The sequence below is a fragment of the Ursus arctos genome, unplaced genomic scaffold (genome assembly GCF_023065955.2).
Source record: "Ursus arctos isolate Adak ecotype North America unplaced genomic scaffold, UrsArc2.0 scaffold_1, whole genome shotgun sequence".
Classification (NCBI taxonomy): Eukaryota; Metazoa; Chordata; class Mammalia; order Carnivora; family Ursidae; genus Ursus; species Ursus arctos.
In genome coordinates, this window is record NW_026622763.1 from 88332854 (window position 1) to 88357486 (window position 24633).

General features: G+C 40.2%; 1 protein-coding gene across 12 annotated transcripts in view; it reads right to left on the reverse strand.

Moving 5' to 3' along the window:
* FN1 (fibronectin 1) overlaps positions 1-24633 on the reverse strand; it is a 64591-nt gene that overhangs the window by 34009 nt on the left and 5949 nt on the right. For all 12 annotated transcript variants that reach the window (XM_026492006.4, XM_026492008.4, XM_026492005.4 and 9 more), the window contains exons 6-20: positions 22738-22896; positions 20384-20575; positions 19411-19590; positions 18611-18787; positions 17383-17535; positions 15552-15680; positions 14398-14541; positions 9515-9636; positions 6996-7176; positions 6665-6841; positions 5533-5661; positions 5337-5426; positions 4329-4523; positions 3303-3575; positions 1719-1985 (exon numbers count right to left, since the gene is read on the reverse strand). In XM_026492006.4, the coding sequence (XP_026347791.2) occupies positions 1719-1985; positions 3303-3575; positions 4329-4523; positions 5337-5426; positions 5533-5661; positions 6665-6841; positions 6996-7176; positions 9515-9636; positions 14398-14541; positions 15552-15680; positions 17383-17535; positions 18611-18787; positions 19411-19590; positions 20384-20575; positions 22738-22896 (2568 nt within the window). The remainder of the gene's footprint in view (positions 1-1718; positions 1986-3302; positions 3576-4328; positions 4524-5336; positions 5427-5532; positions 5662-6664; positions 6842-6995; positions 7177-9514; positions 9637-14397; positions 14542-15551; positions 15681-17382; positions 17536-18610; positions 18788-19410; positions 19591-20383; positions 20576-22737; positions 22897-24633) is intronic.

A 24633-nucleotide genomic window follows, 5' to 3' on the forward strand; every position in this document is an offset into this window, starting at 1 on the left:
AACTGTTTTCGTTCTCATTCTTCCCTCAATCATCTATTCACTGAGCAGTTTTTGAAGGTAGACTGTGTGCAAGCACTATGTTAACCTTTATCCAGTAAAATCAGTTTTGACAATCAGTACTTTAACTCAAATAGAATTGTATTTTATAGAAATATACCGTGCAGAGCATCAACGTAATATGGCCAATGTATCGAAGTCTGCAAAAGTGCTTGAAATAGTCCACACTGACTCACCGTACTTAATTGTTACTTACTTAACAATACTGAATTATTGCCACTATGCTTTTTCTTTTATGGGCACTCTATCCAACAAAAGAAACTACATAAAATAGGTCTCATGTTAAGGAATGAAAAAGTAAAAATGATCATTTGTAGAATTACATGTGGTCAGTAAAAGGCTAAATCTACTGAAATCTCCGTTCTAATTCATGAAGGGCCCTATAAGAAATATATATTTACAAGAAATACAAAGACACTGATTTCACATTAATAGATTCTAGAGTATCTTAGTAACATGTAACATAAAATGGCAAAATTTAGAGGTTAATTTACAAACGAAAAGCAAGATTTTACTTGCTTATAATTAGCAGTTACTTAGGAAAAAGACTTCACCAGCTAAAAATCCTACACCAAATTTAAGTGGAAATACAGTTTTGGTAAATTATGAATTCCTACTGGGAAAAGTTTGTAGAGAATTTTCCTTGGGAAGTAAATTCTATAGTTATTTACAGTTAAACTTATTTTCACTTTTTGAAGACTTCTTTCACCTATATTTTTAAACACTTTTGGAAAAATGCGAACTAGTTCATAGTTGTAATATATGTTGAAAAGTGTTGGGTGCCTCTATAATTCAAGATGGCGAGTTAAAAATAACAGCTGATGCTCAGCTAGAAATTAGGGGTCTCATCGTTCTTTGTAATGTAAATGAGAATGTTTTTAATAGGACTTAGTTTATGAATACAGGTCTTTATTGTGATGTAGATAGGTAGGAGATTTAAGGCCACTTCCCATAAAGTGTTGAGCAAAAAAGGACAGACGTGGCCAAAAACTGTCAGTCTCCTTCCCTCTGTGGAACTTCGAGAGTCATTTAAGAAGGATGAAAAGAAAAAAAAAAAAACTTAACTCTGTTCTGCAGAAATACTTTAATTTGCTACAGTCTCATAAAGAAATCCTTTCCTTAGCTTCTTGTTCTGTTGGTTTCCATTCAGTTGGTAAATGTTTTCATTCTACACGTAAACTGCTATCACTCAACACCTAAAGTAGCAGGACGTAGACATCCGTGCTAGTTTTGTTTCTTGCCTTAACTGGGGTTTGGTAAATTCGTTTCCTACAACAGCATTAGACTCTCAAATAACTGGGTGCTTTAAACCATGTTCCTCAACATGGTCCCTGACGAAATAAGATGCTTGGCAACATCTGTAATTTAACCTTCATCAAGGACATCTTGCTTCAGAAAACGATCAACTGAACTGAATAGTGTGCTTCATGATTTCTATTCTGGCACAAGCTCCTTAGTGTCCAATAACAAACACACGGATCAAGGGCCTGGTCCATGACCACACTTTGAGTAGCACTGCTTTAAATCTTCCTTTTTATTTAAACCTTGTACTACGGTTTTTTAAAAGTTACCTTTTTAAAAATCAGAGGAAGCACGGAGAATATAAACATCAGTAAGAACCTACGACATCACTAAGATAAGACGTTCCAACTTTGGCTTACGAGTGGTGAAGACTCCAGTGGCTTTGGGGCTCTGCTGGTTGCCTTTGACAGCTACGAGGGATGCGGTGTACTCGGACGCAGGCTGCAGATTCCTCAGGGGGTACTGTGAGGCCGAGGGCCCCACGTTGTACTTCTTGGGCTGGCCTCCCCGGGTCGGGCCCACGGTCAGTCGGTACCCGGCTATCCGGGCCCGAGGTGGAGTCCAGGTCACCAAGACGGTCGAGTCAGTTTCATTGGTAAACCGGAGGTTAGTGGGAGCATCCAATTCTAGAAAAAAAGATGACGCACATCAAGAAATATTTGACCCTCAGTAACGATCATACCAAAACTCGAAAGCTTGACTGAATTTTCTAAACCTTTCTTAAGGTTGAAACTAAGTAAAACTCAAAGCCTTGGAAATGTGGCGCCATTATGAGATGGAGTGTTACACGGAACTTTGCAAAATGGTGTCAATCATGAGAAATGGTTGTTTTTTTTTTTTTATGCTTGACTTTGATCCTGAGGAAGGTGGAAATTTCCAGCATGACTTTCCCATCACCCTCTGAAATTATACTAACATTATAGAGATAGCATTATCAAAACAGAAACAATAACAAAAAAACCCACTTGTGAATGCCACAACGCGCTCTGAACCAAACAGGTTAAAACATGAGAGACAAACCCAATAAAACAAGGGCAAGATGAAACCTATGCAAGGAACATAAAGAATATTGTCTGCGCGTGTTGAATGAATAGTCCTTTGCTAGAGAAATAAAAGTGATTTTCGCATGATCCGTATTAGATAATAATTAAAGCATATCTGTCAGAATCATGGCAGGACACGGGTGAGTGCGCACTATCAGAAAGAATCACACAAACCGTGAGTTTTCTTGAGGGTGATAACTAGCACTTTCCCTGCAGTAAATTAAAACCCTTTTCAGATGAAGGAAATGCTTACGAGGGAGTCAAGTATAATAACTGAAAGAATGGGACATGGAGTCACAATGGCCGAAGTCCATGTTCCAGCTCCATTGCTTCCTAGTTCTGGGACTTTCAAACTGCAGAAGTTTCTATGAGCTCTAATTTCTTCATGAATCCAATGCAGATAAGAAGACCTTTTTTCATTATACCAAAAAGAGTAGGAAACATAAGCACATTGCTTGTAAAGAATTGAGCAGAGGCCCTGTGACTTTATATGCTATAACTGTTTCAGCAATTCCTATATATAATAATTCTGCCATAAAAGGGTTAAGAGTGTACATTTGTATTGATCTAGATATTTTCAGTTTACAGAAAATATCCTCAAATTTACAATCCATGTCTCTGTCAGCAAAGAAAATCAGGTTCTCTTAAGTTCCCCTCTTTCGGTGCCATTACATGGGTACGTGTATTTCAGAAATGGATCACCATTTAGTATCCACAGAGCTGGTCTCGGTTTTGTTTCAAAGTGTAATGTGCTTTATGTCCACCACGCTTCCCTTATCCACTGGGTATTTCCCCATCTGTAACTGTACCCCTAGGAGTTAACGGTTTGCTCTACATTCACCACCGACTGGAAGTCCAGGTGGAGAATTTGGGGTGGAGATAGTCAGGAGCAGGACCTACTGGTTGCTTGTTCTGCCGTCAAAGGCTTGCTCTCCCGCCCTTGGTTCACAGCGAAGACTTTGAAGAGATAGGTGACCCCGGGAGACAGGCCGGTGACTTCTGCAAAGGAGTTCCTGTTGACGGGCAGCCTCTGCCCGTGTTCCCCAGGCAGGTTGACGGGGATCACGTCCACGCGGTAGCCAGTCACTGCACTCTCAGGGGGTGTCCACATGATGGTGATCTTCACGTCCGTCACTTCCACAAACTGCAGGTCCCGGGGAGGGGGAACTTTATCTAACAGACAAGAGCCAACCGGTCATTCACAACTCCTGCTGAAGAGTATTGTTTTTAAGCCCATTTCCCGGATGTGTATAAGGAAAATCGGGGTGCCTCTTATTCCAAAGCAATGCTAAGTTTTGTCTCCTCACCAGAGAATATGTGTTTTTGCTTATATTTTCATGGTTCAGTCATCCTGCTTACATATGACATTTGAAGCTTTTTATTTTGTTTTACCTAAAATGTGTAGTGAAGCAGATAAGTTTCCAATGTATTAAGTGTCCTATCAAGGAGTTTAAAATAAACACATGAAAAATAAAATTAAAAAAAAAAAACCCTAATTGTGACAACAGAAAAAATGTGGTTTGCATTTTACTGACCCATTTTGTAAGACTTAAAAGCAACAGATGAACAGACACTGAAGTTTCTGGGGGGAAATATGAAGGCTTTATGTGCCAGTTTTTAATCAGGAAGGCCAATAGCCAGCTTTGATAAGTGCGTTTCTAGTGTGGACATTTCAGCCAAATTTCTTAAGTTGAGGGATAAACTAATCTATAAGATTTCTTGCATATACGGACTGTTGACAGAGACAAAACAATCTTCCCACAGAAATAATCATTCTTTCATCTTACACTTCTGGTTTGCCCCAGCAGGCTAATGAAATGGGCACAGTCCAAGGGCAGTCTTAGTCCTCCAACAAAAGCCAGGTTAAACGTGTTACCCTGGTAAGCCCTAAGAGATAGGATATCCCAGGAGGAGTCTTGAAGGTACCTGAACGCGGGACGCCAGTGGTTTCTTGTTGGATGAAAACAGGAGTACTTTCCTGGTTTTCTTCTACCGCATAGATAGTGATGTTATATTGAACGCCGGGCTGCAAGTCACTGAGGGTGACCGAGTTGGCGGTTTCAGGAAGGTTGAGTTCTGTGCTGCTACCTTCTACTGATGGCGAATACACTATTCTGTACCCTGCAGATTGAAGGGGAAAAAATTAGCCACGCTGTTTTATGAAACAGAGGTTTAATGAGTCATAAATCCCTCTTCTCAGAAAAGCCCTTAGCATCTTGCTTGATTAGTTAAGAACTAGTGACGCTTTCTGACTCTTTAGATGTTGCCACTTCTTATAAGGACGATTCAGTACAAAGATAAAATAAGAGCAGCCGTGCAATCCTTTTTAATAATAAATGTCATCCTTGAAGACCTGATATCCTTAATAAATGTCTATTAGAGATGCCATGAGGTGAAAATCTTCATGTTAAAACGATTTCTTCTCTTTGAGCTCTGGGCAGTGAAAGCAATTAATGAACCACCTTGAGCGGAGATGGTCTAGCACTGTCTGTGTCTTTCAGAAACTTCAGAGGCAGCTGAGGAGCTTAATGAGCTAAGAAGGCAACTGAGCTACCTCTTTAAGACGAAGTCTTAGAGTGAGGTTTTCAGAAAAATTACCCCTCTTCGACCTCAGAAATACCTGGTTTAATAAGTCAGTGAGCTGGCTTTAGAGGTTGTGCGTGTGTGTGTGTGTGTGTGTGTGTGTGTGTAGGGGGTCAATAAAATGGACATGATGGGAAATATTCTGTAAGAAAGTCGAGCTATAAGACTTGAAAATAATCACATTTGAATTATCATCATGCGCACACACACACACACACACACACACCTCTACTCTGGTCTAGAGTCACGTAAGAGAGTGAAGTGGTAGCCCTGTCCACAGATCAGAATTGGCTCCCCCACCACCAGCGCCATCAAGATTAACATGGCAGCCAAGAAGGAGGCCAACCTCACCTGTGATGGGCGCCTGGGGTCTGCTCCAGCGAACAACAATCGAGGTGTCATCAACTCGGTCTACAGCAGGGTCGGGAGGAGCATCAGGCGCTAAGAGAAAAAGAAAGGAGCAAACGAGGAAAACAGTCAGGAACTATTGCTCGAGGCCTGTTCTACAGAAAAAAGATTCTCTTCACAGCACGTAGTACGCATGTACCTGTTGTCTGCGAGGTAGACAGGATCAGACTCTGCTCTCCTTCTTCAGATATCTGATAGACATTCACAATGTATTTTCGGCCAGGAAGCAGGTCAGGGATATTCACGGAAGTGGCCGTGCTTGGGAGATCTTTAAAATATAAAGGAAAGGTTACCAGTCAGAGCAAACCAATCCCTGAAATCACTCCACAGCCTATAAGAGGGATATTTTTTAAAACTATATATTCATAAGGGAAGGGGGCAAGTCTAGAAGGAAATGTACTAATGGGTAATCAATAATTATCAATGCATTATGGGATAATTTTTCTTTTGCTTACCATTTTTCTAAATTTTTTCTCTAAAGATATACAATTTTTATAATCTACCCCCAATTTCTAAAAATAGCTCTCTGTAGTTAGAAGGCAGGGTGATGGTTATGGGCAGGGGACGATGGGGTAGGAGGGATATTCTTTTTCTCGATCTGGGTGCTGGCCACATGGGTGTGTTCACTTTATAAAAATTCATTAAAAAAAAAAAAGCTCTATGCCTATGATATATTATGCTATAATAAAGTTTTTAAAAGGCCCCTAACCATGAGAATTTGAAAAAGCATGAATGAGGGTACCGTGCACCCCCAAAGGCTAACATTTTCTGCTGTGGTCCTCAAACTGGCAATCACTTCCCTAAAGAAAACACTAGGAGCTCCTGGGTGGCTCAGTCCGTTGAGCATCTGACTCAATTTTGGCTCAGGTCATGATTTCAGGGTCCTGAGATCAAGGCCCACGTAGGGCCCTGCACTCAGTGTGGAATCTGCTTGTCCCTCTCCCTCTGCTCCCCTCCCTGCACTCTCTTAAATAAATAAATAAATAAATAAATAAATAAATAAATAAATAAATAAAATCGACTTTAAAAAATTATTTTAAAAAAGAGAGAGAGAGAGAGAGAGAGAAAACACTATGGTTGTATAGACCGTGCCCAGGCAAATGGGTAATGCAGCTCATATCAGGGACCAGGAAAATGTGAGCATGGCCCAGGAAAAACCCAGCTCAGTTCTAGAAAGCTCAGCTCTTTCCCTTCCTCACAGTGGAAGTTCGTCCCGCCCGAGCCATCAACTAGTTCGTTCCAAAGCTGTCATGACGGCGCATTTAGCTTACCGAGATACTGCGGTTCATCGCCCTCCTCACTCAGCTCGTATTCCACACGGAATCCTGACACAGTGTCTGAGGCCGACACCCATGAGACCACAAAGCTGCTAGCCGTGATTTCAGTCACAGATTCAGAAGTGGCCACAACGGGAGAAAGGGGTGTCGTCTCTCCTGTCACGGTGTTGCCTAGAGAGTCACAGAAAGGGGGAAGGGGGCCTTCAGCCATGGAGAACATTTACTACTGTCGTCTACAGAGCACCACTTAAAACAAACTGTTGGTGCTATCCATGTTAGAAGAGGACTTGGGCTGAGGAACACGGGCACAGCCATGTGTACGTACTGGTCACCGGGGGGCTGGTGCTGGTGGTGGTGAAGTCGAAGCGTGTCACCTCTTTGTGGCCGTAGTGCTGGACACTGATGAGCTGCCCCTCATATACCACACCTGGCGTCAGGCCTTTGATGGTGTACGAATTCAAGTGGCCGGGAATGGTGGCCTCCCTCCAACGGCCTGGAGAATTTTTCTGAAGATTTCAAAGAAAAGAAACCATGTCAGTATTCACAAGGGTGGACATTCAGAAATGATCTTGAGTCAAAGAACAAGGGACCTCGGCAGCTCCCTTGTGGAGAAGAATCATGGAAAACTGGAATCAGAACAGGGACTTGCAGCAGAGTTTAATATTAATAATAATTATTATTATAGATAATATTTACTGGTAGCTCACTGTGTGCCATGCTCTGTGCTGTTTTACTTGCATTCACTCATTTAAACTTCATCTCTGCTTTCCTCCAAGTTAATGGTATAATTGCCCTCGTTTTACAGGTGAAGAAACAGCATTATGTGACATGCCCTAGGTCACACAGTCACAGGTGCTGGGCACCTTCCTTTTTGCCAGACTAATGATGAACCCAAGTTTTGCCTCTTCCATTTTTTAAATTTCTACAATGAACAGAGATAATTCTTCCTGGAAGTGGGAAAAGGCCATATAGTCTTTCACTTAGTAGGATACAAATTTCTTGCCTTGCAGAAATAGTCTAAAGTATAATACTGCTTTGTGACTCAGTTCCTGGGACCATCACATATAAGGTTCCGCTGGTCTGGCTGTATGACTCATTCTTGGATATGAATTACCCCATCAAAAGCAGTTCCCAACTTTGGGCAAGACTGCAGAAGAATGTGATTTCAGTTTATTTAATCTTTGATTCCAGTTTATATTTTCACATCCCGTCCAACTTCATTAACATGTCATGGATCACAAAACTCATTGCAATAAAATGTGTGGAAAAGAAACGGCCGTACTTCAAACAAGATGAGGTCCTTTTAAGTGTAAATATTCTAAACTAAGTCAAAATATATTTTTAATACCCGGTGAGTTTTTTAAATTATCCAATCAACCAGTTCCTCAATAATTCAAATACTCAAGTGTCCATTTATATTTTTGAAATCAACGAAACGGATCCTTGTATATTTTAAATTTGAATTTTAACTCAAATACCCTGGAAAAAAAAACTGCAATTAGTCATCACGATTAGCTCAGATTTAATGATAAATCTTTCATTCAATGTAACTTTTCTAGACAGTTAGCTATCAGAAGAAAATACTCAAAAACAAACTCTCGGGTAACATCCATTGAGGAAAAACCTGAAAATTCTTAATCGTTAAAAATCTCAAAGAAATTCATCATTGCAGCTTCTTTGAAGATTTTCCAATTCAATATACACTATATCTCTCTGTAAATGTTCCTTATTACAGACATTTCACATAACACCTCAGAGTTAGCTTTAAAGTAAATAAAATTCGTAATGAGATGAAATGATGAAAGACAAGAAGGTTTTCAGGGGAAAATATAGTGATCCCATTGACAAACATCTACTAGATACAAAGTTCTGGAAATGGCTGTTCCACATACTATAGAAAAGAGTACTGAGTATACTAAAAAAAAAGATCTCACAGCTTGAATTTTTCCCCAAGAGTTTAAATACAACTGCATGAGTCAGTCAAATTTTTCATTTTGTTATTTATTTATTTATTTATTTATTTATTTATTTATTTATTTTTTATTTATTTATGAGAGACAGAGAGAATAGGAGCAGCAGGGGAGGGGCAGAGAGACCTGGAGAAGGCTCCCTGCTGATCAGGACCCGAGCTGAAGGCAGATGCTCAACCAATTGAGCCATCCAGGTGCCCATCATTTTGTTTTTAATTGCTAGAATTTAATAGCTATGACTAAAAGTGGGCATTTTCCTCCTGTGTCTAAAATGCTGTTTCTCAAGTTTCGAGTCATGAATTTTGGAGGTAGAGCAGGCAGGTTTGAAGGATAAGAAACACTAAAGCTTACTAGACCAATATCTTCCTCTGTATGATTTCTTCAATTTCTAGATGGCTCTTATTAGAAAATCACAAGGTTCACATTTTAAACAAACCGTCATTCCTCATGTATTCTTCCTTTGCACCATCTTTTCCCCTTTTATCTAAATAACTTCAGAGGATCAAAAGTAATATTTTAAGAAGTGTTCCCTTATTAAAGTGAACCCAAAGAGCTAAATATTAATTTTTCAAATCATGGAAATGATGCCAGTAATTGTTTTCCTCAGAGTAGGAAGACATATGAAACCTTTAGATTCTCTTCCCATATTGGGGAAGAATTGTTTCAGGCATTATCATTTCTAAGTCCTTGTTAAGAAGATCTTTCTAAATAATAAATCTTTCTAAATCCTTCTAAATACCAAAAAAGCTAAATCTGTATGTCACATCATGGATAGTTAATCAGATCTGTTGGCTCAACAGCTGGGAAAAGAAATGTTTAGAATGTGTTAATTTCGGTAGCCTCAGTGTGGTCAGTTTCTGAGTGGGATACTCACAGGCTTCCATCTGAGAATGTACTTGGAAATGTGAGATGGTTCTGGTGCATTCCACTGAATGGGGTGAGAATTGGGTTGACTGGGGGTCTCAGTGATGATTACTTGGACGGGACCAGTTGTGCCTGAAAATGAAAGTGTGAGATTTGGTGATCTTGGGTATTCACTTACTTCAGCTTAAAAGTTAGTGCACATGGATGGCCATCATTAAAAGACGGTTTTACTTACCAGTAAATGCAAGTAGAGTAAAAAAAAAAAAAAAAATTCTGGGATTACGTTTTTACATCCTGACCTTAGCAATCAATGCAACAAAATCCTTTCTTAGTCAATAGATCACTGTCCCTCACATGAGAAAAGCAAATAGAACTTGTTTATAGCAAATAAAATTTGAAAAATGCCTCTCAGTTTCCTTTCCTCTCCATTTTCAAAGTAAGAATTTTGAGAAAATTGCGAAACTATCCTAACCCAAATAAAGTGACACAGAACCTAAACTCTATTTATTTATCATGCTAAGCTTCTTTAAAGCAAATTCTCCTCTGTGAAGGCTGTCATCAAGAATGCATCTGCCCACAAAGAAGAGAACATTCCAAAGGCCATACGACATGATGTAAAACACACATATTTCTAAATGGGGTAGAATCCTAGATGAAGAATTACAGACTCAGTTATATTTCTTTTTTTTTTTTTTTAATTTAAGTAATCTCTCTACTCAACGTGGGGCTCAAACTCATGACCCCAAGATCAAGAGTTGCATGGTCTTTTGACTGAGCAGCCAGATGCCCCAAGACTCAATTTTATTTCTGATAAGCCTAAGCATCCTATTAGTTAGGAGGAAAGGTTTAGTTTTTGTTTTACTCAATAAGTATACTCTAAAATTCTACCATTGAGTGCTCAAATGATAAGAGATCAAACTTTTTTTTTTTTTTTCAAAACCAGTTACCAACTGAAAGGGCATTTTGAAGTATATACCAAATTCAGTATTTCCACATCTTGATATATGACTGTTTCCAACAAAATTTGAAGTGTGGTTTTGGTTCTTCTTCTTCCTTTTTTTTTTTTTTTTAAGAAAAAACCATATAAGGGAAGTGGAATTAATTTCTTAATAGTGTAGACTCCATTTAGGATAATAATGAAATAGCTAGAGAATTTAAGCTTGTAGAACAGAACACCATCTTTTTCCTAAGCATTGCCTTTTTTTACGATGTTAATCAATGTTCTACTTATTAGAAATAAAAATAAAGTTCCTTGTCATAACCTTTCCAAGAATTTCTAACTGCCACTCTAGCAAAAATAAAAAAAAAAAAAAAGTACAACATTTTGCAAGTTTCATAAAGCATTTCACCGGATTGTTAACAGAGTTAAGTTTTCTGAAAGCTCTTAGAAAAAAAAAATAGTGATTTTCAAACTTAATTGTTATCTTTGCTGTTCAATTCTCTCTGAAAACAAAGTTTTCTATAGCAGAACAAATACAAAACTTGCATATCTGTGTAGACTCAGAAGTTTAGAATAATACACTCACTTCCACACTGGGAATAATTCAAAGTGGCTGGTGACTAACAAATATTCTCTGAATCTTAATTTCATTTAATGCACATATTTCTAAGCCAGATAAATACCAAAATCCAGGCATAAAATCCTCAGTTGTCCATTCTAAAGTAGTGTCTATTTCACAGAACGTGGCAGGATGTTTGTTTTAATCGATTGGCAGAAGTTAATTGCATGTCACTTTCTAAATTACCCCTTCTGTTCATGAAGATCCTCACAGATATAAATAAGTACACTTACATTTATTTCATTTAATAAATTTACATAAATAAGACAAATAATGAAGCAAAATGTCAGCGATGTGACCTCTGTGAACATGAGTAAATACAGGAATATCACGTCCTTAAGTTATTTTCAATAATTGGCGCAAGGTTGTTTAAATATTGATCTTCTAAAGAAGTCCTACTATAATTTCCTTAAGTAAAGAGACACCTGATGTGCATTTTACTTAGTGTGGCAATCACGATTTCGAGGGAGGAAGAAGTTTATGACGCCACAGCATGTACAACACCAAGAGTGATCCTTAACGTAAACCATAGACTTTGGGTGAAAACGGTGTCGATGCAGATTTCTCGATTGCAACAAATGCACCACTCTGGTGGGGTCTGTCCGAAACAGGGGAGGCTGTGCATGTGAGGGGCGGGGGCTAGATGGGAAAGCTCTGTACCTTCCTCTCAATTTTACTGGGAACTTAAAACTGCTCCTTAAAAAAACAAAAACAAAAACAAAAAAAAAACAGCCTTTAATTAAAAGCAAAAGTTTATGATGGTAAAACGTCTATGAAGTTTTAGACAGACAATACAGACTTCCTTTCCTGCTCACCTTTAACCCTAATCATGTTCTTGGGTCCATGAGGAGGAGAGTGGAAAAAGGAAAAGGTAACTTGGTGGGTTTTTACCTCCATGATGGAGCAGAACTACAAAAGTTTCTTTTCTTTCTAAAACTTCAAGCACTGGTTCAAGATTATAGGTTTTGAAATTTACGCTTGTACCATAGCCCACCCTTAAGGGGGCTGCACTGAACAGCAGTGTGGATTTCATGCATTTAGTCAATTTTTGTTCAGAGACAAAAGTGACCGTTGTCCATCATCGGTGAGGTCAACTCAATTCTGATGACCACTCTACCTTAATCTACATATGATCCGAAGACAGGAAATCTGAAAATTCTGACATCATTTACGTCAGTGAGATTTGATAAAACTAAAATTAACCTAACTGGTATATACTAGCAGTTACCATTGTAAAAACTTGACTCCCGCTCTTAGTCTGATCAGGTTAACCATACAACAATTAAGTGAAAATATGACATGGTTTGTATACTTGGAAAACCAGTTTAAAGTAAGGCTGAAATGAACCATTTCCATAAATGACGACCCTGGGGAAGTCAAATATTTATGAGTTTGTGACTCGGTCCTTTTTTTCTCTCTTTTATTTGCTGAGATCTGTGCTTTCCTAGCTGTTTATTGACAAACCAAATGCCTCTTATCTTCTGTTAGTTTGAACAACTCCACCAGATCCTCTGTAGGAGGAGCCCACAGGGCAAGGCTCCGAGACAGTCTACTGGTCGTCTGAGGCTCCTTTACCCTTCCCACACTCAGGAAGCCCCGTGTGCTAGGCATGAACCATTGAGCAAACCAGACACGGAGATAAGCGCCCAACCTCGTACTGAGGGCAAACACCAACCCCCTCTCTAAATCTCCTCCTCTACGTTCACTGGGCATTCCTCTGAGCCTTTTTAAAAAGTAGGATCAAAGTCAACTTGTAAAACCCCAAAGCAGAAGGCTTCCTTCCTTCCCATCTAGATTGCACCCCGTCACGTCCACCTAAGGGCTTCCAGGGAGCGGCTTTGTGAACAGGCTGCTTTTAAAAGAGTGAGAAAAAAATTTCTCTCTAAATCATTGAGGACGATTTTCGACAAACTGCCACACCAATAACAATCCTAAACATAGAAACGAGAGAGCGTTTCTTTAAAAGTTTCAGTCTTTTAGTTGCCTCATTAAAGAATAAAACTAATTATAAAATTTCTGAACTTAAGGTTTTTCTGCAATCAGGTTTTAAAAAATTATTAAACAAAAAAAAATTATTTTAAGTGATTCCTACACCCAAATCCACTATGAAATACAATTTAAGAGCCAGGTTAATTTGTGCTGTGAGCCTGTGAAGGCAAGGTCACCTTCGACAGCCCTGACAGTGACTGAAGGTTGGGGAGAGGCGGGTTTCTTCCAAGTTTGTGGAAGAGTGTATCTGGGTGGTTAGTATTTAGGATCAGAGATCGTTAGATGGTTAGTGCTAGAAGGAAATTTAAAGGTAATCAGCTTTAATCTCCCCATTTTACAGATGAGAAAATGATGAGTGGAGCTTGGTGCGAATCTCTTTCACAGCACACGTACAGCCAGGACCCACGTCTTTGGCAAACTCTACCTTTAGCCAAATTGTTCCATACCTGGTTCTCTACGATAGTGAATCTCTTACTACACTATGGAGGGATTTAGTTTACTTAATCTTCATTTCTGTCAGAGACAGTTTCCAATGCTCTGAAAACTTGTTTTCGTTTCTAAATGTGCACCATGTTTCAAGTCTAAAAGTTAGCGGAGGTCTAGGAGGCTTTGGACCTCAGTAGTTGCTCCAATAACTTGTACCTAAAGACGAGACCTTCATAATTCACCGTGTTTTATTACAATTAAATTTTTAAAAAATTGGTTTCTTTCTAAAATGAGTTAATCACACCTACAGCTAGGCATTATGTCCTGTGACCTGAAAAAAAAACCCAAAAAACAAAAAACCCCAGCAATAATCATTTGGGAGTATTTGAACTGCGTGGGCAGAAAATTGACCAAATTACTCAACTCTTGACCCAGAAGACTTTGTTCTAAACTCCAACTGATCAAACAAATGAAAATTTTGACACAAAGAGGCCCTGGCTGAAGTGCTGAGTGACCACGCATACCCTACACTATATTTCATGTCATCTCTCTATGCAACCTCTCTGTCAAGAGCCATGCCATAAAACCCCAACGCTTCGCTCCCAGAGTAGCTCACTGCATGGTTTCTATTTCCATGTGCAGACGGGAGATCAAATTAGCCCGAGTGTTTTAACCTAAGGGAATGCTCTGCTGTGTTCAGAAACCAACTGACACAGGCACATTTTCCCAGCCCCACACATCTTTTACTTGACTGGGGGAGAAAGGAAAAACATTTGAGTCAAAAATCTGATTATTAAATCGTGATCGGAAAAAAAGACGGGAAAGAGAGAGCAGGGATCAGAGTATTAAAAATAATGATGCTGTCCAGTTTTTACCACTCAGTGAGAAGCTGTCAGTTGGTGTTAATCCAGCCACTTACCTGGATAGGTCTGCAAAGGCTGGCAATGCCACTCCCCAATGCCACGGCCATAGCAATAGCACTGGTACCTGACTCCATGCACGTACTTCTCCCAGGAGTCTCCAATTTGATAAAATGTGCGGGTTTCTGAGTCCTGGCATTGGTCTAAAATACAAAGTGAAAGAAGCAGCATTGAAGATGGAGAGCTACAAACTGAATGTCAGTGTGCTGGAGCAAGGGAGCATACATTCTCAGTTTTAATGGAAGCTTGCAACTGTCCTTACAAATATATGTGGTTACAAAATATTTTGCTCCTTTTACCTTACAGGACAACTAGCAGTAAATAAGTACCCATTGGAAGAAATGTTTCGTCTTCTAGAAAGACAGTATTTCTAAATAAAAACTGTATGATTTAGATGTCAGTACAAACTGACATTCTGAATAGCAATCTGAGAAAACTCAGTTAGATGTTGTATTTTGCCTACATTAACGCAACTGATTTACCATTTGAATAGTAAGAACAAAGTACCACTTTATATACCTCTTTACATTTTGAGGGCTTAATTTTACATATGTAAATGGATGACCTAGATTTTAACTATCAATACTTGCTGCGCAGTTTCTGGAAAGACCTCTCAGGCTTCTGTCTCAGCTTTGATCCTCTCAGGTCAAACAAACTCAACTGATCAGTTTGTTTTCTTAGTGAGCAGCAGGTCTCTTTTAGTAAAGGAATATTAATGGGTTACCTTAAAACTGGCCCACAACTCTGTGAAGGCTCAACCTTCGCTATTTGCTTAGATCTATTATAAAGGGCAGCCAAGAAAAATAAAGTATTTGGAAGGAGGTGTTTACTGGCATGACATCTGCACAGTCAGCAAAGGAAGGTTCTCTTTCATAACATGGATTCTCTTTATGATTCAGCACCAGAGAACTAAACCTATTCCATCAAAATAAACCTGCATGGGTTACCAAACTCAATAACTATAGATAATTACCAATATCAAGTTGATATACAGGGTCATGATTAGAGAAAAGATTTTACAAAGCTCTCTGCAAGCCACTGATCAAAGTCTGGAGTCAACTTCAATGACGTCATATAAAATAGCTCTCCTTATCTGAAGCCTGTTAACTAGTCGCAGCAGCCAAAACCATCTAGAGACGTGAGGGCTAATTACCAATGGGATCGCACTTCCATCTGCCCCGGCCCTGACCAAAGCAGGTACAATTCAGCATGTGTCCCTCTTCGTGACGCTTGTGGAATGTGTCGTTCACGTTGTAAGTGATGTCGTCAACAATGCACTGATCTGTTTAGGAAACAGTTGGATGGTGGAAAGCTTTTTTAAGTTTCATGATGAAATTAAAAAATGCCACGCTTTTTTTTTTTTTAAGATTGATTGCTTTATTTTAGAGAGAGAGCATGTGCAAGCTGGGGGAGGGGCAGAGGGAGAAAAAGAATCTCAAGCAGACTCCATGCTGAGCGTGGAGCCAGACCTGGCGTTCAAATTTATGACCCTGAGATCATGACCTGAGCCGAAATTGAGAGTGGGATGCTTAACCGACTGAGCCACCAGGTGCCCCCAAAATACCATGCATTTCAAAGCATACAGTTTTTTCCACTAAATTATCAGCACTTCCCACTAAAATAACTTTTCTACTAGCATAGAATGAACACTTTTTCAAAGCTTGGTCAGGAATACAATTTTTGGAAAAAATAATTCTTTCATAAACTCTTTCTTACAAACTTAAGTATCAGAGGTCATAGTACATGCAACTACAGACTGTGGTAAAATATGCCTTCCTGTGGACAGGCAATTTTTGAACAAATGCGTGTTTTACTTTTGGACAAGTTCTTGCTTGGTTGATAATGTCCTCCAGATCTCTGCTTGCGCTGAGAAATAGGGAGGAAGATCAAACATACTTATACGGCCCCCAGCATGGCGTGACAGTCTGACTTCTGTACCGGCTGGGGTGGGGAGACTCTTGGATTTGGGAAATAAAATAACATCTGTGGCATTTGTGAAATTAAAAAGAAAATTAGGCCAACTCTGTTCCTAACTCTCTGAGAGATCCTGAGAAAATGACTCTCCCCCTTTGAGTCTCTCAGCTTTTTCATCTGGAAAGTGAAGAGTTGGTCTGTATGTCTTTCTAGGGTTCCTTTCAGTTCTGCAACATCATATGGAATTATTATTACTGGAGTGTGTTACCCACAAAAGGAGAACACGTTCAGGCCAATGTCAACATACCAGTTACATGAACTTTTTATTAGCTCAGAGTTCCACCTAAGTCTTAGTTTTCAAATCAAAGAAACAGAAGTACTAAAATGGTTTTAATAAATCGCCCTCCCTATACTATATGCCAGGATCCAAAGGAGAAAAATTGAGCTGCGCAAAAGAAATAGGTCTCTCAGTTTGCCACCTTCAGTTTGGATCTGCAAGGATCTGATCTTAGAACAGCGAAGTCTCGGGCACCTGGGTGGCCCAGTTGGTTAAGCGTCTGCCCTCAGCTCAGGTCAGGATCTCAGGGTGCTTGGATGGAGCCTGGAGTCAGGCTCCCAGCTCCGTGGGGAGTCTGCTTCTCCCTCTCCCTGTGCCTCTCCCTCCACTTGTGCTCTGTCTCTCTCTCTTTCTCAAATAAATAAAAAAAATATTTTTAAAAACCAGCAAAGTCTCTTTTCTTTACAGAAATTATCCAATCTTTTCTAGACATGACTCCAATGGGATAACTAAAAGCTCAAAGGACCAGAGCATTGTGTTCTAGCCTTTGGAGTCATCTTCTCACCTCAGCGTTAAGTACTTACATCCTAGGGATGCTTCAGAATTTTAGAATCGCTCTGCCAACTCTTCTCCACTGGCTGCCTGACATGAGAACTAAGCGTGCACAGGAGACCAGTGGCGTGGCATTGCATACTTCGTCTCCTGCTTTTGGTAAAGTGCATTTTCACCTACAAACTTGGTCCTCTCTGCACTATTTTTCCTCTCGAATGTTCTCATTAATGAGCAAGCATACCTCGGAGTTGGGAGTAGGCAACACAAGTCCATTCTCCACGACCATTCCCAACGCACGTGCACCTCATCATGTGGCCCATATCATGCTGTTTGTCCCACTGATCTCCAATGCGATACATGACCCCTTCATTGGTTGTGCAGATTTCCTCGTGGGCTGTATGGAAATGGATGGAGAAATGACCACAGTGTCTAAAAACATACATGGTATTATCAGTCCAGCGTGGTTAGCCTAAGAACTCTCACTTGGGAAGCAGTCTGGCATGCCTCAGAGAAGTCTCAGTGCTGCTCTGGGCATGGGTAGAGTTTTGAGTCCCAGAGAGAGCAAACCTAGTCGAAAGGTGAAGTATGCTGTGGGGAATCATTGCAGGAAAGGTGGGGGGACGTTAAACCATGATAATACCTACACATTCACACAACAGGTCTGCATTATTCTAGAAGACTAATGTTTATGACTGCCCCATAACGTTTTCTAGATCCAGTGTATTCTATCCCAAAGGGAAACTATGTGTTCGTGTAGAGAATTGCAAGCAAAAGCATGGTTTTCTTCTAAACCCAACAATCTCTTTTGTTGAAAGAGATGAAAGTGAGTTTAAGTAGTGTTCTTGGGTTTTATCGCCTTATACGGACACTTGATGATAGCGCATGGCTCTTGGTTCTACAAACAGAAGATCAAATGTAATCTATGGGGTTCCTGAAATTTGAACACAAAAGGTATTGGCTCCCCTTTCACCATTCATACCAACTAGATCCCCCTTGAAACCATAAAAGATTCCATACTTGTCAGAAAACACAGAGTTTGGGACATTTTGGTATTTTGGAAGTGATAGAGTTTACTGTAGTCGAACCGCAGTTTTGTGTAAATATTGTAGGTCTGTGTCTATAGCCGTTACACATGAAACGGTTTACACTACTCAGTTGTGTGCTCCTTACAAATGACAAACCTGTGAAAAATTTGCATTTCCAGATATTTTAAAAAGTATTTTTAATGGATTTATATATTTTTGGACATTAAATTATATCAAAAGGATTTTTAAATTACATAAATAATTACATACTATATACATTGTATATATTATATATGTATATATAATAATATATATATACTTACATAGTGAGTATATCTTATGAAGTTTTGTGCTGTCTGAAAATTAAGACTGGGTGAACTGGGAGGAAACTGGGCACTATTCTGTCTTACTCCATAAATGGGTGTCTACAGGGCTTCATCTTACCAGCCATGGGGCAGAAGCCAAACTTCTGGTCAGCGTCATAGTTCGGCGTGGTTCCACACCACTTCATGTTGTCTCTCCTGCCCTCAGAAGTACAGTCCGTGTAGTTGTGGTTGTTGTACAGGAAGGGGAAGTGGCACAAGGCACCATTGGAATTCCCACCTCGAGTCTGAACCAAAACTGCCCAGGAGAGGACACAAATAGGAAGACGAATATTACAACGGAGCTCCTCAGCGAACGGCGGGCGTTACGACAGGGAGGCTCCGAGCGAGCCGGGTTTCTGTAGCCAATTCACAGGGAGTCTACCCCGAATACAGGACCCCCGGTCACAGAGCGGCAAGCTCCTTGGCGTGTTCACCTTCACCTTTAAAATGGACTTAAGTCCAATTTCACTCTCATTTTCCCAGCCAAAAAAGAAAAGATCAAATGGCTGCTTTGAATAAAACATCGTTTTGAGCAGAAGAGCTGCAAAAGCTCTCAGGCGTCCATCCTGCGGTTTCTTGAGCCCTGCGGGATTGCCTACGGATTTTAATATACCCGTATCTTTAATCACATCCTAACCCCAGCTGTGTCAAAAATAATTGAACTGGAGGGCTTTCTCTTTGGTGTCATTTCCCAAGGGGCCTGGGGAACACGGAAGGATCTTCAGCGGCTAAGTTAGCTTCACGTCTCTTGGGTCCAGATGGGACAAAAGTGCTGCTTCTGCGGTAGCCTCAAGATGAGTGGCTAGGAGGCTGGCAAATGAAAACGGAGCTGAGAAATGGCTTTTTCTCACTGCTGGGTTTTCCCCTGGGAAGACTCACCGGTATGGTCTGTGCAGAAGGAGTATTTCTGGTCTTGCTCGTAATTGGAGGTGGTGCTGCACCACAGGTGGCCGTCCTGTCGCCCTTCCGTGGTGCAGGAGTAGAAAGTTCTGCCGTTGTAGGTGAACGGCAGGACACAGGGCTCCCCGTTGGAATTGCCACCGTAAGTCTGGGTGACAGCTACAAGCATAAGCAAAAGGGTCTCGGTAAATAAGGCTGCATTTCTCTCCCACCAGGAGCTGTTTCTTTCTAGCTTGGTTGAGACGGAGTACGTGCCCTCAAGCTGCCAGGAGAGATCGTCGCCTAGTTAATGTCAGTCAAAATGTATTACTCAGGAAACCTGTCTTTTGCGCATAGATGGATGCCTGAGTTCTTTTGCCCATGTCCTTTGTTGCCACCTCGGCTGCCATGCCTCAGTTGCCCCATTTGTGAAGGTATATCAATATGGGTTCATTAAGAATGCTGCTCAAGGCCTACTGGAGGGATATAGACGACTCTGTTGGTGCCTTAATAACTAACACATGAGGTTATTCTAGGGGAAACGTCAAGTGTACCGATTGTTACTGTTATCCTTATTACCACCTTGTAGCCCAGAGAAAATGCATTAGGTTATTGAGAGAAGTTTACACTGCAAAGCTCAGAAATTGGCGATTTAGAGTCTAAAATATGGTTGATTTGCTATTCAGAAGGCAACCCTCTTGTAACAACATTTTAGACAAAGAAAGATAATATATCGCAGTTGAATTCCCACTACAGGAAAGAAAACACATAGATTAAAAAGATTAGAAGAAAATATATGAAATGCCTAACCTGGTTGTTATCACAGGATGGAAAGATTATAAGCTTTTCTGGTTTGTTCTATTGTTTCTTTCTTTCTTTTTTTTTTTTTTTTTTTGTAAATGAATGTATTGCCTTTAAAAACTTAAGTAACCAAAAGTTATCAGTACTAGTTTTTTGAGAAGATGACACAGACCTGTCTCTTGGCAGCTGACTCCATTGCCCAGGCAAGTGCAAAGCATTTGCTTATTTCCTTGTGTCTTCAGCCACTGCATCCCCACGACGTAAACCACACCACTGTCTGTGACACAGTGACCGTACGCAGCAGGCTGGGGGTGAGGCTGGGGCTGGTAGATGGCCGTTCGGACATCTGTGAAGGGGCCGGATCCTAAGGGCATGAAAAAGGACAGTCATAAAGCTGGATAAGAGAAAACAACTAGCCCCTTCTGGACTCGGGATCTTCAGGTCCCATACAGATCACTCTGAAATCCATGGTATTACCAACTGGAACTGGAAAGAAATGCCCCTCCCTTTCTGTATTAGCTTCTACACTCGGCCTAGGAAATAATGTGTATGAGGCCTCCAAATGGTCTCCATGTTCCAGCTCATCTGGAGCTACTGGGATTTTTTCTGAATCACAGATGTTATCCTGTCACTCAACAGAGCAGATGCCCTCAACAATTCCTCACTCACTCCAGGAAACTCATAGTCCACTCCTTCATAATCCTCCACACCTAAGTTCCTTCCACTTCCTTCCTTGTTCTATGCCTCATCTCCTCATTCCCTCACGTACCCTGTGCTGTCTTCGTGCCTCTCCCTTCTGGAAGGGTCTACCTCACTCTCGCTCTCTTAGCAGCTTCCGTAAGTTCAATATCACTGGACATCTCTCTTCCTGATATTGTTTTTGAGAGGCGCCTACCACTCTGTAGCAGACCTGTGGTCATCTGTCTAACTGTGAACTCATCAGAGAATGCCCTGGAATTCTCCAAAAGTTGCCCCTCCTTCCACATTTTGTTTCTCCCCCGGATTATCTGGGAATTTGTGTGTGTGTTTCTAAAACCAATCAATGCTCCTCACACAACTTTCCTTTCAGAGTAAGACAACAGGATATGTTGATCTTGTCTTTAAGCTTTTGGAAATCTCTTCTTGCAAAGGCCAGGCCCACAGAAGAAGAGTCAGAACTGATGCCAGGATAACTGGTAGACCGAATTCAGCAGCTACCTAAGTGCAGCTCGACACGAGAACCCAAAGACACTTCCCAGACCACGGGTCCCAAGGTCCCACACTGGGGAGACGGCATCTCTACTTACATACTCCACTGAGGAGTCACGATGCAAAGGAACACAAAGATCCTACACAAGGAGGTTCCAGTTTGTTTATCCCAATGTTTCTCGAACTTTTTTGAATAACAGAACCTTTTCCTTATATTATTCATAATATTAATAAAAATAGACAACATCTATTGAATCTTTACCTCGTTAAACCCCAACTACCCTCTTAAACTATTTCAGGAGATTGATATTTGAAATTGTTTCTTTTCTTGGTTGGCAGTAATTTCACTGATAATAATCAAAAAACTCAAAGATACTATCAATCTAATCTTGTTTCCCTCCGGGAATGCTCGGAACAAGACGAAAACTCATCAAAAGGAGAAAAATCTAATCAAACAATTAATATTTTTAGCTAAATGACTGATGGATAAAAGGCTAAGCAACAATGCTAGTACATTATGTAGCGAAACCTGATGAGACCATATCAAGAAGGGTAACAAGCACACACCCTCGGTCGTCATATTTCTGTCCTCAGACTCTTACAGAACAAGCTACAACGCAAAGATCTTATTCTTGTACTACAAATAATGAAAACTTCTTTTTTTGTTTTGTTTTAAATGCTTAGACATTGTGTCATTCATTCTCATCTCTAGGCCTCCTCTGAATTTCTCAAACTGTGAATGCCAATACATGAAGAAAATGATTGTGCATTATTTTATGGAATGCAACAAAGTTTGCTGGAGCATGGAAACCACACATAAAGGATTGTTTCCGCTATAAAGAGAGCTGAATGTCAGGACAAGGAAATATATTCCATTTTGAAAAAGAACAAATGTCGTTTTTTTCCCTTGTCCTAGCAGAGGAATCAAGTAGTCATGTAACTCATCATAACTCTTTCATTTCCATTAAAATTCCCTTTAGGTATTAAAAATGCATCTGCATGGGATGTATATGGACGCATATACAGCTCTATATAAATTGTGTAGGTTTTATAATATTAGTATTTCCTTAAAGGTTAGTTTAATCTCTTGGGGCTAAAACTGCTTTTTCCCCCCAAGACCTATTTTTATTTCATTGTTATTTGAATTTAAAACCTGGTACTAAACAACGTCTTAACGACCAACAATCTGTAAATGAATTCAGACTATTAGCAGAAACCCGGCGACTCATCCTCAAATAGCAACTCATACTCAAATGGCACGTCAAAAGAAAGATGGATTTGCAGAAATATTTTTTGAAATGCCTTCCTGTTTCCGGCCCCGCTCGCTCTGCGCCTCACCGGTGGACGTGGTCTGCACAGACGCGTGCCTTTCACACTTCCACTCCCCTCTGCCGTTGCCGGTGCAGATGCACTGGAGCAGGTTTCCCCGATTATCCTTCTTGCTCCACGTGTCTCCAATTCGGTAGGATGTCCTGGTGTCCTGATCGTTGCATCTGTCTGTATCAGAAAGGAAGCATTTAAATATGCAAAGCAGGTCACACTGGGAAAAGGTGCCAGAGCAACCCAAAAAGGTCCTAGTTTAAAGTTTGGTCAGCTATTCTTTGGTGATATGTTTATGTGGGGCTCTGATGTCACAGGCATCGACCTTCTGAAAGATGGGATTCCATCTGTTCCAGCAGAAAGGGAGATGTGTAGTTTTGTCTGATTTAGTCTTATCCGACCCTCCCTGTTTGCCAAAATACTTTTTCATCATTTTTCATTTGTTAATTTTTTTTAAGTTGTTTTGACATTGGTCCTTTGATCAAATTCATTCTCTGGCTTTCTATTTTTCCCTCTCTTTCCTTCACAGGCTCGCCCCGATTTCTCCTGATAATTACTGTATATGACCCAGCCTTTTGACAAAGGGACCTTATCTAGAAAATAAGAAACAATAGGGAAGCAAGTAGGTTTCAAAAGTTCTCCCCAACTGCCCCAAAGAAGCTATGAAAAGATAGCAGGGTCTCTTTCTTCAATTGTTATGTAAGAAAATTCAGGGGACTACCAACTTCTTTGATTAAAATGTTCTCTTCTCTCCTTCCCCAACACACACCTACTTAAAATCACCAATAAAATGGCTTCTTTTGAATTGCTCGGTGTTAACCGTCCCTGGAAAAATGGAATTTTATAATTTGTAACTAAACTGCCATCAGTCTATGTGTTCAATTATCTGGCAGATAGATTGTTTCAGTCCTAATCCAGTTTTGCCCATATGCTACAATGAGAGAAGAGAGGATCTGATTGGTGTATGAATCAGAAAGTCACTACACTGGATGAGAGAAAATAATTAGGTGGTTGACGTAAGTCCACACAAATACACCTACATTGATCTGCTACCAGAATGGAGGTCTGGATGAAGATATGACAGCTGCTTACAGCTTTCCCCAAATGCCCAGCTAAAAGGACGGTTTTCCCTGACCTCCCCTAGAACTATTCTCAGTATTTGTCTTGAAGCCCTTAATATTGTACTTTGTGGATAATTATGTACAAGCCTTTCTCATCTCCCTGACCTACTCACTAAGTGCTCTTTGGAGGCTAGGCTAATGTCCAGTTCAGTTTTGTGTTCCTATGCCATCCTGTACACAGTGGGGACTTACAAAATGTCACTGAATGAACGACTTTTCTTTGAGGAACTTTTCTCAGACTTGTTATTAGAAGAGCTTTAAATGATAGATGAGGGTTTGAGTCATCACCACCAAGGTCTTAAAAGTCTGACAATCATAATAACTTTTTAAATGCAAAAGAGCTAATGAACCAGCAAGTTTCTGGGAAAGACTGTCAGAATTATTATCACTTTCTGTGAAAGACTTACTTTTTTTATTAACAAAGAATTCAAATTTGGATGATGAACATTTTAAGATGGCTAAACACTTTAAATTAGATAAAGGAAACAGGCCCAATATATTTAGATTTGATTTAGGAATTACTTACAACACCAATTGTCAATGGCTGTTTTACTTTAATAAATTCTATAGTTGCTATTGGTTTGAAAGTTCAGAAAAGGAGCCTTGAGTTCCCAAGGCAGCAAGTGGGGCCTAAAGGTAATCTTGGAAGGAGCAGAAGGGGTACAAGGGGCCAGCTTTTTTATGGCACTAATAAGCCTGTAGGAGCTTTGGATAAGAGACACTGTCCTTAACCCCAGGAGACACATAATTTTAACCTATAAGTACTTTTTATTTTCATCAGTTTTGCCGATGA